Source organism: Aplidium turbinatum, chromosome 10 (assembly GCF_918807975.1).
Source record: "Aplidium turbinatum chromosome 10, kaAplTurb1.1, whole genome shotgun sequence".
NCBI lineage: Eukaryota > Metazoa > Chordata > Ascidiacea > Aplousobranchia > Polyclinidae > Aplidium > Aplidium turbinatum.
Window position 1 is genome coordinate 21,405,667 of NC_137481.1, and position 19,921 is coordinate 21,425,587.

At 36.7% G+C, this 19,921-nt stretch overlaps 1 protein-coding gene across 1 annotated transcript in view; it reads right to left on the minus strand.

The window, feature by feature from the left end:
• Nucleotides 1–19,921, minus strand: part of LOC145778541 (dedicator of cytokinesis protein 1-like) — a 45,805-nt gene that overhangs the window by 23,708 nt on the left and 2,176 nt on the right. Inside the window, exons 2-21 of the mRNA XM_082590045.1 lie at nucleotides 19,636–19,719; nucleotides 18,999–19,042; nucleotides 17,836–17,891; nucleotides 17,078–17,174; nucleotides 15,526–15,768; nucleotides 15,081–15,196; nucleotides 14,811–14,906; nucleotides 13,505–13,586; nucleotides 12,722–12,785; nucleotides 6,794–6,941; nucleotides 6,166–6,248; nucleotides 5,200–5,363; nucleotides 3,848–3,934; nucleotides 3,350–3,448; nucleotides 2,869–3,045; nucleotides 2,459–2,678; nucleotides 2,089–2,186; nucleotides 1,606–1,695; nucleotides 896–996; nucleotides 635–775 (exon numbers count right to left, since the gene is read on the minus strand). Of these exons, the coding sequence (XP_082446171.1) occupies nucleotides 635–775; nucleotides 896–996; nucleotides 1,606–1,695; nucleotides 2,089–2,186; nucleotides 2,459–2,678; nucleotides 2,869–3,045; nucleotides 3,350–3,448; nucleotides 3,848–3,934; nucleotides 5,200–5,363; nucleotides 6,166–6,248; nucleotides 6,794–6,941; nucleotides 12,722–12,785; nucleotides 13,505–13,586; nucleotides 14,811–14,906; nucleotides 15,081–15,196; nucleotides 15,526–15,768; nucleotides 17,078–17,174; nucleotides 17,836–17,891; nucleotides 18,999–19,042; nucleotides 19,636–19,719 (2,290 nt within the window). The remainder of the gene's footprint in view (nucleotides 1–634; nucleotides 776–895; nucleotides 997–1,605; nucleotides 1,696–2,088; nucleotides 2,187–2,458; nucleotides 2,679–2,868; nucleotides 3,046–3,349; nucleotides 3,449–3,847; nucleotides 3,935–5,199; nucleotides 5,364–6,165; nucleotides 6,249–6,793; nucleotides 6,942–12,721; nucleotides 12,786–13,504; nucleotides 13,587–14,810; nucleotides 14,907–15,080; nucleotides 15,197–15,525; nucleotides 15,769–17,077; nucleotides 17,175–17,835; nucleotides 17,892–18,998; nucleotides 19,043–19,635; nucleotides 19,720–19,921) is intronic.

Sequence of the window (19,921 nt, forward strand, 5' to 3'; positions counted from 1 at the left end):
GTAGTGTTTTTGTTCATTTTTTTAATTTTCTAATAAAAACTGGACAAATATGATGCTCTGGGTTTTTTTATGGTTTTTTTTGGGGTTTTTTTAAGTGGGTTTTTTAAAAAAAACCCACCCGGGTTTTTTAAAAAAAACCCACCCGGGTTTTTTTGGGTCGGGTAAAATACCGACAACCCTGGTTCCACACAGTAAGATTCCATTGTTTCGACACAATCTGAAACCTTCTTTTTATTAATTTCGTTTCGTTTTGAAATGTTAATAACTTTTCTTCCTGTTTTGACACTGAACCAGAAAGGGACACCAGATGGAATGAAGATGAACAAGAAAAAGACAAAAATAATATGTAACGAGACAGCACAAAAACAACCGAACGGGTATTTTGATAGATGGAGAAAAGATAGAGGAGGTTGATCAATATAAATATCTAAGGAAAATGATAACACCAGGAAACGACATCGAAAAAAATGGTTCCGAATAGACTTTATGAAGTCGATAAGAAAACTGGCAGTTTATTTTTTAAATTTTGATACTGCACTTACCTCCAACGACAACTACATGTTAATACTTTCATTGAAGAAACCATAAAATCATGCAACTGAACATTGAACAAAAACAATATCATGTGACTTACTGCTGGAACAAAATTCTTGACCGAGCAATGAACTTAAAAATATACTCCAAAGCTTTCAGTGCTTTTAGCAAGCGGTCTCTGTACTGGTGCTTCCCCGCCACAGCCTGCCCAAGGTAACCAACGAGGACCTTGGTGAGTTTTCTGCAAGTTTTGACAAAACACTTAATTTTGGGAATATATTCTAAATTTTCAGTTGCTTCCTAACTTCATGCGCCGATGTCTTTTCAAATAATTTAAAGTACCAAACAATTGATGACGTACTCATAAGCCAGAGTTGCACTGAAGTGCTCGAGGATGTAGCTGTCCAACACCGCGCGGAAGTGATAGAATTTCTTTTCAGAAATCAAAGAGATGATGTGAATCTGCGAGAGGGACAAACAGCACGTTGGAAAAAAACAACTTTCGCATGATATTTTGGGCGGTGGCGTCTACAAACAATGCGCGATGATAACACCCAGACCCAACACAAGCCAATACAAAGCGCATGTTGGCGATTATAAGTCGCCGGTGAATGTGATAAATATGAAGCACACTTTGGAAAAATCATGTATTCATCGCAAAAGCTCTTGTTTGATTTAATTATTTATTCTTTCACAGTTGGCAAGTTGTTATCATACTTGAAGAAACAGACGGGGTTTGTTAGACACCACGTCTTGATTGAAACGTTTCCTACAACCTTTACACTAGGACTAGGTAGACGGTCTGGTCATATAGATCTCCACTAATCGTTTAGCCAGCGAAGCTTGTTCAATGCATGATGTACAAGCAGAAAAAACGCATAGTTTGTCTCTAAATGATGTTTCGTCCATCATACTTACGCAAACTTGCATGTCTTCACGACGTGTAAAGTTGAATTTCGAAAGCTTAATTTCACTTCGCGCATTATCAATTAAAGTTTCATTCAAAGTAAAAAATAAAATGCTAAGTAAATTTCTGGCTAGGTAATATTAGTCAGTCAGCTGGTTTGTTACCAATGCATCAAAGACCATGTCGTCGTACTTCCCTTCACCAGGGTTCTCCATCATGATGTTGAACAGAGCGTCCAGTGTGTCTTGCAAAAACTATGAGAATGTAGCAATTGATAAAACATTCGTAACTTTCATAAACTCGTAAATAAACGTAGAGTGGCAGTTAAATTGATGGATCGTCACGCAAAGAAAGCATTTTTTTCCTATCACGCACAGGCTCAGGATATCAGCATTTAATCAAGGCAAGACGTCGAAAACCGCTTTATATGGAGCTAGTGAAAATGTGCAAATGAAGAATACTAGTATTACATAATACTATTACACATGACTGACTAAATTCGAAGAAATTTAAGGTGAATTAATGGTATGGATAAATAGTAGAAAAGGTTAGGTGTCATTTTTGAAGAACTTTAATTTTACAAAGGACAAGATTGAGATTTCGATGCTACAAAAGTTAGAACAGTTCTCACTACATACAAAACCAACCTTAACCACTTCTTCGCCTTCAACCTTCAAAATGGACTTCAAGTTCTTTTCCAAATTTTGAGGCTGAGCCTTCCACTTAAGCAAGCCAAGTAGATCAACTGAAAGTTACAAATTGATGAAACATCACAGAATTGCAGCATTGTCATTGGAAACATCTGTTGCTCGAGCTTTAAGACGTCGAACTTTGAGATGCGATATTGAATCATTGTGAAACTTCTTCACGCAAAGCTTCGTGTTTATGGATTGAACAAATCCCGGGCAAAAAAATCCGTCATTTTTACATTGATTCAACGTCTGCACACGTTGAATCAATGTAAAAATGACGGATTTTGCTGTCTGGGGATTTTATAATGAAAAACAATCGGCTTACTATTTTGTGTCAGCTTAGTTGAACAAACGAGCGTAGATATTTGAAATGAATCTCGACTGCTCAAGGTGAACCCTTCAGCTCGTGCAATGAGGTGGGGGCGCGCACTACTGCTGGGGGACAGCGGGCCCTTGCTCTTTCCATATTGTTCAACCCCTTCTCTCGTGGTGGGCAAAGTTAAATATTTTTTTGCGTCACTCGATTCAAGGCGGCGGGATTCGATCTGTACAAAATAATAAAATAGAGAAACACACATAACAATATAAAATTAACAATTAATTAATAAAAAAGGGCATAAAAAAAGTATAGAAAATTTAAACAATTCACTGAAGCTTAGAAAATGCTGCATCAACCACTGAAGACAAAATTTGCAACCAAAAAATAGCAAAATCTTTGTCTCGAGCAACGGATACCTTGTACACATGCAGATTGTGCACTCCGTCATGCAAGGTAGTGCCTTCAGTTCTCATCAGTTTGACATAAGACAGGCCGAAGTCGCGTTCTGTTTTGTCTTTGTTCTCGAACGTTGAGCGATGGCGGAAGGTGAATCGCAAATGCGCGTTGTAGAAGTCCTCGATCGGGATTTGAACCTGAGATGAAACTTCAAAGTTGAAATTGTTTATCTTTCCAGACAGCAAAATCTGTCATTTTTACCTTAATTCAACGTCTGCAGACGTTGAATTAACGTAAAATGACAGATTTTGCTGTCTGGGTTGAAGGACGTTTTTCTCAAAGCAACAGATCAACGTATGTAGCCGTTAAATCGGAGTAAAAAACCGGCGGTTTGCTGGCTGAGATGCCTCTCTTCCTTTATCTGAAACTGACGTACGACACCCAAGGTGCCTAACACACGTTACGGGTAAATACAGGAAACGACTTTCAGATCTGCCTCACCTTCACAGTTTCGTTCCATTTCGGTGTTTTGTTCTGGTAATAAATATGAGACCGGAACTGGTTTTCCGGATCCTCTCCGGAACCCATGCTTACCACAATCTGAAAAAGCGGTCAAAATGCGGAATTATCCCACATGGTGCCGTTTATAAACACGAGTAGAAAGTCAACTGACTGGCGAAACGTCGGAAAGCTGGTTATCAGTTTCAATATCTTGTGCTAGTCTAGTTTGTAGTCACCAGAAGAATGCAAGATACTCTGTTACAATGAAATGCCTGGTGAACAGTCTTACTTTGTATATAAAAAAAAGTTGATTAAGTAACAATCTTTTAAGCAGAAAAGTTTATCATCGGCACAACCAAGTTAGCAAAACAGTGCGCTTTAAAATGAAAAATAACAATCCGCTTGACGGACGATTGCCAATGTTAGTCAAAAAAAGTATTGATCTAGCATCAATGTGAAAGTTCCTAACGTCAATTCACGTTACTTTGCTGGACGTACCGGTATGGTGACACCTTGGTCATTGCAAACGCACATTGTGACTTCAACGTTCTTTTGAGACGTTTTGCTTCCCTTCTCAAATTCTCCCTGACCAATCAACGACGTTTGTAAGTCACGTGATCCTTCTATGTTTATATTAATATGGAAAAATAGTTTCTATTCTTCCAAAAACACCACGCTGTCCTAGGCAGCAAAATCCGTCATTTTTACATTGATTCAACGTCTGCAGACGTAGAATGCAAAAACGACGAATTATGCTGTCTGGAATATTGTACTGCAAAACCTACGGGTGAAATTTGTAATCTCTTAGGAATTTCTTGAAGCCATTCTCAGATACATATTGTTATCAGCTGCAGCACGCTACAGTAACATGGCGGTATTTCCGCCACGCACGTTGCAATATAATAGTGTGATAAACGTCAAAGATACGCTTTTCATAGCTCTTACCAAACGCTGTTATGTAGCCGGAAATGCTGAGCGGATGGACTGTAGCTCTAGCAAGCGTGAGAGTTATTGTCTTAATGCAACAGATAATGGAGTGACTACCTCGACCGCAATGATAATATGGGCGAAATACCAGGATAATAATAGATGTCTTTTACTACGTGAAAGATTATACTTGGTGACAGCTGACATTGGTGACTTTTTGGTCTTTCGCTGCCATCCTTGTTGCGCGAATTATTTTTGTTTATTGTGTTTTGTATATTTTGGTTTATTCGCCAACAGAACAAAATTTACTGAACTGAACTATATTAAAATTCTTTTCTTTTATTGTCGCACTTGATTCCAAGCATTGACTGCCTCTGGCATGAAAAGGTTCCAAGATTCTCTGTTGTTGGCTGCGTGTATTAGGTGTATGTTGGTGTTGGTGTCGCTTTTATCGGTTTGTTGGTTTAAGTAAGTTAATCTTTGTCCGCCTTGGACACGGTTCCTTTGAATATTGAACTCTTACCATAAAACAGCTGTTGAAGCTGCCTTGAATTTGCAGCAACTTTGAAGGAGTGGTAATTTGTTCCAACCATTGTTTTTTCAAAGGCCACTTGTCAAAACTTAACTACAAACCGCCATTCTGGTTGGTGTACTTAAAAACCATGACGTTGGTTACAAACCAAAATAACGCATCAGAAAAAAGGCTGCTGTGCATGAAATGCCAAAGAAAAAGTAGCGAAACAATAACTTGATTGGAACGTACACCCCACGCACATGTTAGCACTGTAGAACAAATTTCGTAGGCTTTGTTGAGCACTTAAACTGTTCGTAAAAGAAAAATCACTTTCAAAGTGCATTTACGGCTACCCAAAAGCCATGCCACACTCAGAGAAGTATAATTTTCATAGAAAATGTGCTTGTACCTGTACAATAGTGACGTAGAGGTCATTCCGTACGTCACCAGGCATTATGACCTCAGGGAAGCCCATCTTGCGTACAACTGCCGTGGTCTTGTCCACTAAGTGCTGGAAGTCTTGCCGGATGGTTTTAAGATCTCCGTTCAACATTTTCATGGACACCCACAAACCTACACAAAAGAAGTGTCGATTTTTAACATTTTTAAACTGTAAAAACTGGGTCTGCTACTATTCGGTGAGTCCGATTCGGTGAGTCCGATTCGGTGAGTCTGATTCGGTGAGTTCCTAACCTCTAACCCTAACTCCTAACCCCTAACCCTAAAACGGCAATGATAATTAGGCCACGGTACCCGATAATTAAAAAAAAAATTGAAAAAATCCCCTATTAAAGGATCGGACTCACCGAATCGGACTCACCGAATTGGGCCATTACGGTAAAAACTAGCTTCTAAAAGTCTTCAGATAATTTCACAACTTAAAAAATGCCTTGCAACAGAATCGTTCCTTTTACACCCCAAAGTAAATGTATTAATTGATTAATTTTATCTTTTGTTAACTTTCATCGTTTTCCTGCAAGAATACATTGGATCGATTGGGAGTCAAAAGTGTTATCAAAAGATTCGACAAGAAATTGTCAACAAAATTTACAAATCTCAATGAAAAGATGAAACTACATGTTTTCTGTTTACGTTTTGTCAGCTTCCCAGACAGCAAATCAACGGTTATTCACGTCGTCTGTAGGCGTTGAATCAATGCAAATAACCGTTGATTTACAGAAACAAACATCAAAATATGAGAAAGCTAAAGCGAGATCACGTCGAAACCACAGTAATGAAACGACAAATTAACTAGCAACATAAAAAAGAATAAATAACGTTGAATTAGGGACAGTGAATTGGTCTACCATCCCTACGTTGAATCAACATAAAAGTAATATTAAACATGATAATACGCAACATACAGGTTACTTACCTTGACCTTTGTGATTTATGTCACCACGGTTGGCAATGGCTCGCATGATTACTTGTTGCAAACTTTCGTTCTCCCCTGAAACTCTGAAAAGCATGAAAAGGTTTGTGTGATGTGATAAAAGATGACAAGTTGTAACTTCGATTGGCGTTCGCAATACTGTCTTAGTCTGGCCTCTCATGGAAGACAAATTATGACGGGACGTTTAAAATATTTGCCGCCAATTGTTTTTCATATAAAATCATTAGAATTAGATTCACCTTTAAGAAGCAACAAACTTACAGATTGAAATCCAAAAATGACGTTTTAAAGCTTTCACCCGTGTGAGTCTTAAAAAATTCATATCACAGATTTTTGTAGATTAAAATATCCGATACAAACGAATTTATTTTCACACGAGTCAGTTCAATCATAAACATGTTATTGGTAAACATGTTTAAGATTGAAGTGATTCGTGTGAAAATAAATTCCTTTGCATTGCAAGACATGTAACCGAGTCGTTCATATCAAGCATTGTTGTGGGTTTGACACCTGTCAGAAGATATTTCATTTTCTTGAATAAAATATCCGAGCATCAAAATCAGAGTTTTAAGGTAAAAACACAGTAGTTTTGTGATGAATCAAAGCTCACTGCACGAATGGTATGAAATGTTGTTTGTCCTCGTCGCTCTCTTCCGTTCCCTTCAATATTCCAGTGATGTCTTTCACTGCTGCGCCAAAGGCTCGACGGAGCATTGGGGTCATCTTTTTACTTTCCGTCTCCTTAAGCTCCATGCGTCCTGTGAGCCAAACGAAAGCAAACTGTGTTGGAACATGGCGAAGCTACTGGTGTTGCGTGATATGAGTCACTAAAACTTGACAATTTCTCAACTGCCTGGTTCTTTTCAAAGCACAGTATTCTCATGATGTTTTCATTCAAATAAAATTTTTATTTTTTCCACACCAAAAAAATCAGTGCTTTTTTACGTTGAGTCAATGTTAAAAGGTTTGTGTTTGTAAAATTTTGTAAAGCTTGTTTGCTTTTAGTAATTGGAGCTTTTGTATTTTGTTGTAACACATTATCACTAATAGGTAAAGGTGAGTCCCATACTTGAATCCAAGCATCGGGAGATAAGATAAGGTTCTCATTATGCTAAGCCATCGGCACTAACGAGAGTAGGGTGGCCAGTTCCTTATTTTCGGCCGCCTTTATTTCATCCATTACGCCCACCACGACCCACGGAATCACGGCCACATATGTTGCTATTTAGGTCAAATCCTAAGCGTCTGACTTTTCAGTTCGCTGTAGCGATCTCGCAATGCACAGCAGTGTGAAGTCTTTGAAAACGTGCACAGATAGCAGCTTCAGTCAGCAAGTTGTTTCCAGATGAAAGTAGGATTCGTGATGGTAAATGAACTTTATAACTTGTTTATAATAATTGACTACAGTTTGAGCTTTGCAGAGATTTAGGCTTGGACTATGCTGGTGGTGAGTAGCCTTAACAGTTTGAAAAGCAATATCAAGAGATGAACACAAACTGGAGTGCTGGGTTTTTGTTTTGAAAAACAGAGACAGGAGTGTGAATTTTTATGCAAACTAGAGCCTTACCGGTTTGATTTTTTTGAAACAGGCATAATATTAAAAACATCACTTTAGCATAGTTTTTATAAATATGCTAAAGTAATGAACAGCTTAATGTGCTGTTGATATTTTTCATTTTTTACTACTACCAGTTCAGCTCATGTGTCAAACAATGTTTGAAAACAAATAAAATATTTTTATTTTCAGATTAGCAATCCTACTTATCAAACATTGATTTAATAATAAAGTTACCAAGGGGTTCTTGGAATCAGAAGCATCATTTGATAAAATAGCCTATATTTACGGCAACGTAATAGAGACATTCCATGACTAAAAAAAATTATATCTATGGTATATAATACTCTTACTGAGCATGCGCGTAGTAGGAAGATGGCTGTGACTATGTAGTGTAAATATAGCCTCAATAGCGTTGCCAGATAAGGAATTCTGCCCTAATTTGAGAAAAGTTTAAAGCTGTTGAAAACAAAAAATTGTAATTTAGAATTTTTTTTAGTCCTGGGCAAAGATCAAAACCCTAACCTTATTCCTAACTCTAACCTTAACCTTCCTAACTTTAATTCTAACTCTGGCAACACCTGATTGTGACCATGGCAACATGTGGGTAAAAATAGCCACTTCGTAGAAAGATTATGCCAGGGATATCTATAACTACGGGATTGGAAACTCTGTGGAACGGAAAACCATTTTATACACCAGTAGGGTCACTTTTCTTTGTGCGCTGCTGTGATAAATAATCACATAAATTGACCTCAAAGGGCAGTAAGTAGTAGCTAAACGAACAACCAAAAGTGTAACAATCAATTTACCTGCTGTAAATTGTAAAGTCTACGCTTGCCTGGTTTGTTTATTTGTTTGTATTCCATTAGTGCAGTTATGTTGTATTTTGTTTGCTGCTTAAGAAATTTCCAGAATGAATGTTGGTTTTAGTTCTGATGACATCGTAAACGGATTGGTTTCGTATTGGATTGGTCTGTGTACAAGTTGATGATACAACAGCATATTTCACTGATTGCTGAGCACTCCTCATTTACTTTTGATCCGATTTGCAGTACGCAAAATGCTAAAGAACAACAGTAGGCGGTTTTTGGACTCGTTGCATTCATTCATTCATTGGATTCATCGTTTTTTTTTCTAGCAGCGTAAATGCACTTTTATAATCAATTAAGGTTTAATGTGAGTGTACATTTTGTATTATTATTGTAAAATCGAATTTTGTGTGTCTTTTAGTCGGTATTTCATTTTGTTAATCTTTCTGTAGTTGTAGCAGGTCGTAGTAATGTGATGACCCTACTGATGTATATCACTGGATAGAGTTTCCAATCCCGTAGTTATAGATATCCCTGGATTATGCTAACGTTCAGTACACTACAAGTAATATTACATCGATGTTGTTAACTTTTCCATCACAGAAAGTGTGTAGGGGTAACTTTTACAGCACAGCGAAGCACTAGTAAACAAAAACATTTGTATGTTTAATTAATAAAGTAGAATTTGTTGCAAATTGTTTCACTGTCAGATGTCCCTGCAACAGATCGGTTGCAACTGAATGTCCTGATCCTAGTTGAAGCATACTTTAGCCATTCCTGACCAGTTACAGCTAACCAAAATGTGTTAATTTTTCATAAATACAATGCTATACCTTGCAATGTAAGAACTTGCAGGCAAAAGCAAATCTACTCATTTTGTTTTTAGACTACTTTTAATTCATTTGTTTCTTAATCTTACAGCATGTTTATTTAATAAGTGAGAATGGTAAATAAATGCGTTGTTTATGGTTGTAATTCTGGATATGATAACACCACAGAAAGTACATCTTCTTTTCGCTTTCCCTTAAAAAAACCTGACCTTTTGTCAAAATGGTGTCAATTTGTTAATCGTTTGAACTGGACTCCTTCTTCAAGTTCCGTTATATGCTTGAAGCATTTTGAAAGCAAGTATGTGATTCAAGGCAAGAGAACCAAATTAAATTGGAACCTGCATCCATTCCCTACCCTTCACACAAGTGTTGCCCTAAAACGACCATCAACAGTTCGGACTCCATCAGCATCTAGACCCCCACCAAAACAGCGGATATTACAAAATGATGAGCTGGACAAATTCATACAAAAAGAAAAAGTACACAATTTTGATCAATTATCAGACAAACATTCCCCTCCAAACTACCAGTTTAAGAAAGAAGCTACTCATGTTGTATACTTTCATTTAAATTATGATGAACAGTCTGGCTTTCCTGTTTTGGATGGAGCAATAAAGATTAATGCAGATTTAAGTGTTGAACTGCAATTTAAAATGCATCCCGTGCCACTGCCAGAATGGTTTCGAAACAATGGAAATTGCAAACTGTCTAAATTTTCAATGTTGGACAATTTCCCGTCATACCTAAATGGCTTTAAGTGTGATGAGGAAGATGATTTTATTGAAGAGTTGCAGCAGCGCCAGCACTACAAACCTAAGGGTCGCTCTCCTTTTTCCTCAAACATGATACGCTTTTCATTGCTACTTCGTTACTCATCATGCCAAGCCTATAAGCTGCTACTTCAGAAATTTCCCTTTCCTTCCATCAGCTTATTAACAAAACTCAAAGAAGGTAGCATAGATGCATTGAAAGCTGCAGAAGTACTACAGAGAAAAGGTGCCATTTCGAAAGACCTAATTTTAATGGCTGACAAAATGTATCTACAAAAATCTGCACAGTACACAGGTGGACAATATGTTGGTGCCAATGAGGAAGGAGAGTTGTACAAAGGCGTTGTGGTTTTTCTGATTCAAGGATTGAAACAGTCTGTACCTATTGTTATAAAAGCTTGTCCAGAAACTAAAGTTAGTGGCAGATGGTTGGCAGCAGAGCTTTCACAATGCATTTCTGGGCTTTCAAAAGTTGGCTTTAATGTCAGAGCGATTGTTACAGACAATCATCCCGCCAATGTTGCAGCTTTCTCATTGTTAAAAAAAAGTTGTGCTGGAAATGATTTGTTCATAAAGCGTCCTGAGAATCAGTCAAATACCCATTTATTTTTTGACAATGTTCATTTACTCAAGAACATCAGAAACAATCTATTTAATGCCCAAAAATTTGTATTTCCTTATTTTTCCTTCAACATCAACACAATGACAGTGGCATCATCTCCTGATCGCTACATTTCCTGGAAAGACTTAGACAAAGTGTTCATGGAAGATGTTAAGCAACAATCCAATTTAAGAAAGGCTCCTAAATTAACATACACTTCTCTGCATCCTGGACATAACAAGCAAAGTGTCAATTTAGCTTTAAGCATCTTTCATGACACCACCATTGCTGCTTTCAAAAGTTATTTCCAACATAGGCATGATGCAATTGGATTTCTCTCCCTTGTAAACACGTGGTGGACAGTGGTAAATTCAAAATCGAAATGCCACCCTAACCAGTTGGGCAATGCAATTGTAAAGGATGATGAAAAATTGGGGTTCCTTCTCTCACTTTCAAATTGGTTTGACAACTGGTTAAAATCTGGCTGCTCAAAGTTTTGTTTATCCAAGCAAACTGCTGACGCCTTAATACAAACCCTGCGTTCCCAAACTCTACTGGTGCAAACATTTCTGGAAGAGGGATATGAATTTGTCATGATGGGCAGGTTTCAGAGTGACCCTATTGAGAAGCGATTTTCTCAGTATCGGCAGATGAATGGGGGGCATTTTTTGGTCAGTTTAAGGGAAGTTTCTACGTCAGAACAAATATTACTACTTCGAACACTGCTTAAAGAAGATGTTGATGCTCTTGAAAGCAATTTAAAAGCAACCAATGAAGGGGATTTTGAGTTGTTGAAGTGTGAAGTTCATGAAAAACCACAGGACATTGAAGCAGCTACCTTGTCACCAAGTAGCGCTGAAATTTCTTTTTTTATAGCTGGGTATGTTTCCAAAAAAATCAAAGAGAAAATTAAATGTTGTTTGTGTACACCGTTTCTTACCGAAACTGAACAGGTTGAGAAGACATCATACTTTGGATTACTATCTCGAGGAGGGCTAACTGTACCATCCAAAAACATTGCAGAATATGTAGGCAACTGCTTTGCTATTTTGGATGTTGCAAGTACAATTTTCCAAAAGTTCCCAAGTATACCTGTTCGAATGTCCTCTGAATTTGTTTTAAATAATTTCTGCAACAACGTTGCTTTTTCATGTGATGAACACTCTGTACAAGCAAAGAAACTGGCAATTAGAATTGCAACAAATGTTTTTTACAACAACAAGCAGAAAATTAAAAATGATTCAGTCAGGAAAGATGCTGTAGTTGGATTTAAAAAACGCCAAAGACCATATTAAAATTGACTCATCGTTTGATAAGCTATAACGCTTTTGGTGTCATTGAATGCTCTTATTATTATCAAGGATTTTTTCAATCAATCATTTTATTTTTCGTCATTAACGCGTCCGGTGGATTCTACTCTACGTTACAAGCTGTTCATCTGATGTGCAAATTTTGATTCTACTTAGTGTTTTGCCAAGTGTAAATTTGCAGGTAAAATATGGCTATTGGCGACAGGTCCTGCAATACCAAAAAACCTAACGACTGCATAATGAGACTACCTCCAGGGTGCAGTCGGAAAGTCTTATATAACACATAAGTATTGCGTAAATTGTGCTTGCTTACTTAATATGGGGCTGAACACACCCAAATATGTTCAAGTGCAAATATGTCGTTTTACATACTGCGGGAAAGTGACAGATGTCATGATTATGATTGTAACATTTCAGACGCTTAGAAATTGACCTCTAATAGCAACATATTTGGCCGTGTTCTAGTAGGCCGTGCGCCCACCCAATTTATTACACCCTGGGTAGAGGTGAGCGGTGTTTGCCAACAACTAGTATAAGCCGAGAGCCGAACCAGGATTGCGTGATTCGAAATAAAGCGCCTTATCCGCTGCGCCATCCCACCGATAAGATAGGATAATAATAATTAAAATAATAATAATACGATAAGATAATAATAATTACCTATCCTGATGATCTTGCAGACCAAGTAGATCTTGTCTCTTAAAAGATCCTTGCTACCCAAGTCCTAGATAAGAATAACAATCTGGTTGAACGTTTTTAAATTTAAGATATGTACGTCAGCAACGAAAAAGTTGTAAATCCAGCCTAGATTGTGCAAATGGATGTAACTTAACAACAAATCACACTTAATGATCGTCTTTATGCATTCGTAACTTTTCCAATCAAAGAAGCTTTTTGTCAACACGTGAAGAAAATGATCTTTCAAGATGTTTTGCCTAGTTTCCAGACAACAAAATCCGTCATTTTTGCATTGATTCAACGTCTGCAAACGTTGAATCAATGTAAAACTGACGGATTTTGCTTCCTGGGTCATTTCTATTCATTTCGTGAGGGTCTTTGAGTGGTTTGTAAGAGACGTTAGCCACGTTCTTGGATTTTACAATTCTAATGAAAGTATTGTTGGTTTAGCACCCACAACACTCTTGTTTGTGGACTGAGTGTGTAAAATAGACGCTGTTTCTATTGTTTTAGACTTTGAAGGACTGATCGAGCACTTTCATGTTGTTTGAACGTCATTTGACAAAAAAAATAATGAAAAATGTCAAAGTTTCAACGATGACGTAATGTTGCCATTTCATGTTGAGCTGTGAGAAACAGTTTTTTGGATACTGGAAATACAAAACTTGACCAATTTCTTTATCTTCTAAGGTCTAGGATCCTTCAAATTATTTACAATCTTACGAATCAAAAGACACAAAATCTTTTTTCAGAAATAAACTCAACTGTGAAAATCGCTTTCAAATTATTGAGCATTTCAATGTTCTTCGGTAAACCTTGACTCCCCCAACGCACGAAATAGTTTTCACTGAAATACCAAAATGCTTTATTAAGTAATGATTGCAGTTAACAGCAAATGAATAAAACACTTTCTTTACACTGAAGCAACGCCGCCCAGACAACAAAATCAATCGTTTTTTACATTGATTCAACGTCTGCAGACGTTGAATCAATGTAAAAAACGGTTGATTTGTTGTCTAGGTGGGGACAAGTGGTTGCAGAGAAGCTGGTGACTTCCTAGCCAGTGAATCAGTTCATATGATATTGATTTAACATCTGTGTGCAATGATTCAATGTGAAAAATAATGACTTGCTTGCTGGCTGAGCTAAAGTCTTGAATTATGCAAAATTATTTATGACGTAAAAATTAAATCAATACAAAATACCTACACTGCTACAGTCTAAGCCTGATACAAGAAGGGTATCAATTAATAAAAAGAATGCAATAAAAATACTAGTGTTGTGTTGGCACAAGGTACACAGTTTGCTAATCAATCTATAGAGATTTGATCAGTGAAAAAAGGACAAATTTGCTGGTTGGAAAACTAGCATCCAAGTGCTATTGTTCAACATAGCTAGACGCTAAAGCGACGTAAAATACGTTTGTTATGTGGAAAAAAGTATATACCAGACAGCAAGTCGACCGTTATTTACATTGACCCAGGTTAATTATGTAAATAACGGTTGATTTGCTGTCTAGCATAGCGATGCCAGTGGCAGGTGAAATGCAGTTGTTTGTAGTGTGCAGAAAACGAAAGTCGCAAGCCTTTGACAATAACCCTAACGGTAACAGCAAAACCAGTCCTTTCTTGCTGGCTGGAGAAAAGAATGACATTGCAATCGGTCTTCGCCTCAACTTAACACAGCAATGATTTAACGTGACCTCACGTTGGGTAACGTGACCTTACGTTGGGTAACGTCACCTTACGTTGGGTTACGTCACCTTACGTTGGGTTACGTCACCTTACGTTGAGTTACGTCACCTTACGTTACGTTTTCGCCTCCTTGGATACAGCAAAATACGATCAACATTGGTATTCACAAACAATACAGTGAGCGTAAAGTGTTGCTGTTGTTATTCAGAAAGGCTAAACTTAGGCCAATTGCACAATATTTGACAAATTATTGCTTTTCTGTACAACAAAATTAGTGTTTTTAACATTGAATCAATGTAGCTGATTAAACACCACTTTCAGATGTTGAAGTTATGTGAAAAATAGTACTTCTGGGAAAATGACTGGAGAAAACACACCTGATACACTTTGCTTCCTTTCCATCAAATAACGCCATAAACACGTCAGCGTCTTCACCAATGCGACAGACAAAATTCTTCACAGTCACAAACAAACTGGATAGAAAAACATGACATTAACCAAATTGTCGCTTTTCTATTTGACGTCTAAGCATTGAATAAACGTTCAGCAGCACAACGGTTCTCTTTTAAATTAACTCAATGTCTCAAAATGTGAAAAAAAAAACTATTTTGCTTACTGGAAAATTTGCACACAAGAAAAAAACTTACCTCATCACATGAGATTTTCTCGATTCTTGGGAGGTTTCAACGGAAATTTCGTTGTTGATACTTTGTTGTTTTTCCTTCGCTATCCGCCTGTCTACTTTCTTCGAGGCTGTCTCGTGCTGTAACAACGAAAATATTTGCACGTCAGCAAAATTGAAAGGTTTAGCTTTAAAGGTTACAACTTAAAAAGCCCAATTGGTGGAGCTTGGTGAAAGAAACCAGTACCAGTCCATCAGATTATAATTATAAATTTATATATTACATTATATAATTACATAATTTTACAAGTGTCAAACCCAAAGTAATGCTCGACAAACAGTGCTACAGCTGCTGTACATGGTAAAACAGAGCATATACCCTTTTGAGTCAGCTAAGTAATGTTTTTAACCTCATGAGTTGGGTGTTACCCTCATACTCTATTCAGCATGATAATGTTGTTTGTGCAAACCTTTTGAAAAACTTCAACAGCACTGAGTGTGTTGACGTCGGCGGGTTGGCAGGTCTCGTCGTTCCTAATGTTCAGGTCCAAGTTAAGCAAGCTGTTTCCGTAGTCTACTAGGTCGGCAACTTGGTAGGATATGCGTCGAAGTTCATCGGCAGGGAGTGTACCGGACACCACTCTCTTCCTCATCTCTATGAGCTCTCTCATCATGGATCGGACTTGGTGGAAGACGTGTGTGTTTTGGCTCATCTTGAAAGCAAAAAAAATACGACGTAATAATGTTAACTGTGACCACACTGCAAGATAGCCATGGTTCAATACAACAATTGAACAACTGTTTTTTTGGTTGTATCCAGGCTTACGCCCCGCTCGCTGATTAAATACATGTAGTTAAAGTGAACGGAAAGGCAACGAAGTAAATCTTCGACACCTGCATGCTCTTGAGCGGTGTTGAATTGAGTCCCCTTGCATTGTATGCAATAAAGAAATAAAATGACGGTGAACAAACATAATAAATGAATTAACGAATTTAACAGCAAGTATAAAGCAAATACAAGAGGGGTCTGCTACTATTCGGCGAGTACCCTATTCGGCGAGAGCCTTTTTCGGCGAGTGCCTTATTCGGCGAGTTTTTGAAATTTTTGAAAGGAAATTATCGGGTACCGTAGCCTAATTATAATTGCCGTTTTTACATCGTTTTAACGTCGCTAAACGTTAAAATCGTGCAGAAAGGAATAAAAATAAAATGTTTGAACTATTAAATTAAAATTCGTCATGTCAGTTCAGTTGTTTTTATTTCTGATCATCATATCAAAAACAATACACGTCAACTTATAGACATAAACATGATTTTTTTGCAACATTTTTTTTCCATCATATCTTAAATTTTTCTGAAAGTGTTGAGACCGTGCCAAATTTCTTTGAACTCAATCACTTACTTCGGTCACAAGCACGTTTTAACGTTCACGTTTTGTCGCTTCTACCTTTGCTATGTTGACGTGTATTGTTTTTGATATGACGGTCAGAAATAAAAACAACTGAACTGACATGACGAATTTCAATTTAATAGTTCAAACATTTTATTTTTATTCCTTTCTGCACGATTTCAACGTTTGGCGACGTTAAAATGATGTAAAAACGGGAATTATAATTAGGCTACGGTACCCGATAATTTCCTTTCAAAAATTTCAAAAACTTGCCGAATAGGGCACTCGCCGAAAAAGGCTCTCGCCGAATAGGGAACTCGCCGAATCGGACTCGCCTAAACGGGCCATTCCGATACACAAGGTAGGCTAGTTGTGAACATTAACGGAATTACAGACAGACAATACATAATTTCATTCTTTGACGCAAAAGTGTCTTAGTGTAGCATCAGGGGTCCAAACTGTATGTCAATGTTAAATAATTATTTAATTACATAATGTTACGACTTATTAATTCCATATCACAAAAGCAACTAGTGGTCCACCATAAGCAGGTTAAAAACTTTTAAAATAATATGTTAAGTTAATAAGTTTCCATCATAGCAAGATTACCGCAAGTGATGATAGGCAATTACCTGAAACATCTCTTTCCACAAACAACCCCATTCCCTCAGAACATGGGTCACTTCTTGTACAATCGGAAGGGAAGTTGGAGTAATGCTTTCCGTTTTTCTGAAAAAAAAAATTATATATATATAATATATATTGCAACAACGTTTTCTAAAGTAATAGTTCTTTCCCGGTGGTCCCCAACCCTTTAAAGAAGCGACCCCAATTTTCAAAAAACGAAATTAGGGTTTACATGCGTCCCAAGTTTCTTTTCCGGTATGAAGAAAAATATTTTAAGTTTTAGTACACATAATTTGGACTGAAACCGCAACCATTATGGTGAGTTATGGCGTTATCATATAAACTCGTTTAATTAAGACTAGCTTAAAGAGAAATTTGAAGTTTAATGTTTGTTAAGATAAAAAAAAAAGGTATGTTGGTCTCTCCTTCTTGTTGAGATGCGGCAAAATCATTGGTCAGAGAGGTCTTTGGAGATGGTCATGAAGTCATACCTCTTCATTCTAAATTTTGAAATAAATACTTTCACACTGAGCTTGTGTTTTTCAATAGAAATCTACAAGTAAATTAGTAATGGTTGTTGTTTTAAGCAACTCTAGATGTATCGCAAAGTGTCATCATCAACCAACTTCGATATGTACCCTGCTAGAGAGGTCACAGTTTTTTTCTATGTAGCCTAAAGCGTTATCAAATCAGTAATTAGCAGTTAGTATTTATGACATCGCAACAGATATTTGATTATAACATTAGTTTTGGAAATACTTACCCTCTGCGTTCGACGATGGCTTCCTTGAGATGAACAAAAGAAGCAGGAAATATTCCCTAAAGTAGAAACCACACAATCAATGCTAAAAGATTGATGATTTTATTTGAAAAAATCTTTGCAGCAAATTGTAGGCTTGATCAGCTACAACAGAGTTTTCTACACATTCGTGAAGTAGTAGTCATGCAGTTCAAAATCAAGCTAAGATCACAGCAATGAAGTGTCATGAGTAGAGAATAATTTGATAGATACAGATAAAGTTATTAGATGCATAAGCAGTAAATAACAGATATGGGAAACTCTATCGTAATAAATTCACTTTCCAAACCTTAAGCTATGAGTAAAACACAGTTATAGATAATTAGAAAAGTATATGATTAGTTTTGACAAGCAGTAAAGAAAAGATAAGAATTAGGAAAATCGGATTCAGATTTGGCGATAGAAAGATTGATTGATAGTTGTTCAATAAAAATTCTATCATTAGTTTCAAATATCACAAGCTACATTTTGTAATTTCTAACCTTCGGAGTTGAGTTTTCGTATTTTATCAAGCTGCATATAAAATTGGCCACAGAATAATTTTCACAATTTGCAAAATTAAACTTTAATTTTCTATATAAAACACCAATACCTTAAGCAAAAATTCAATACCTACTCTTTAAATTCAGTCCCTTGTCATAGGATAATGATCAACACAATTAGCATTAATCATCTTTGTTTTGAATGCAGGCAATTTGCGCAATGGCCCGTTTCGGTGAGTCCGATTCGGTGAGTCTGATTCGGTGAATCCGATCTCTATTGGGTGATTTTTTCAATTTTTTTTTTAAATTATTGGGTACCGTAGCCTAATTATCATTGTCGTTTTAGGGTTAGGGGTGAGGGGTTAGAGGTTAGGAACTCGCCGAATCAGACTCACCGAATAGTAGCAGACCAGGCAATTTGCGCAACAATCTAATCTCTCAACATTTCTGGATAATGAATGTTGCCAATGTTTGACTAAAACCGTGGAAAAAATGGCAACAATAATCTAAAGACTTTTCAAAGGAAGAATCACAAAAAAAATACAAACCACCAAAGGTAACAATAGCTAGGATAGGTGTTACTGTTTTTGAATGCAAACAACAAATAGAATGCTTCTGCAATGCAACTCCATACATTGGACATACCTTAACGGCTGCATTCAATATGACACATCCCCTGTACCAAGAATCTAAAAATAACATAAAAAGTTAGAAAAACATTTACAAAAATGAAAAGTTACATCAAAATAGACTTATACTCAAACCAAGTAAATGGTGAAAAATAAATATATCTATTTAAACAATGTAAGGCAAAAAGAGCAACTGTGACATAATGTTGATCTGCAAGACATGCACAATATAGTGAATACATAATCTGAGCACTAAGATTAGATAACTTCACAGCTTGGTTTTCAAAACAAACTTTGCAAGAAAGATTAACAAAAGCAAAGGGCCAACCAACTTCACCACATTACCAGTTGATTATAAAAATTAGCATCACATAAAACAATTAGATGTCACATATAGTAGTGACTATATGAGTATATAGTGCAACAGCATTCGGTGCTTGTAGGGTTCCAATTTAACTACTGCCAAATCAGAACTTTTCCCAAATTAAAGTCAGCCAGATATTGACGCCATTCTGTTCAAAGCAGATTTAGATCACTTATGTTAACAGTGATTCTAATTTCAGCACAAACAATCTGAAATGTTTATGTTTTTATAAAAGTACGTTAGTAAAAAGAGGCCGAATAGTCTATCACCTACTTATGAGGCTACTTACCTTGATATTCCTCAATAATATGGACTGCATCTCCAACTGATAAATTAAGGTGGTGCTCTAAATCTGAGCGGTAGTTGCACACCGCTGAAATGTAAACACACTAGTTAGCAAATTGTATAATAATCTAAACCCACAAGCCACCCAATAACACATATTAAGATGTAGCTTTAGAAGATTAGTACTGTATCTATATAGTTATCAGACAAGGGCAAGTGTACATTTTTATTTGACATTACACAAATCATGTAATTTTTCATTACATGAACTTTTGGCTATGTCCAGCATA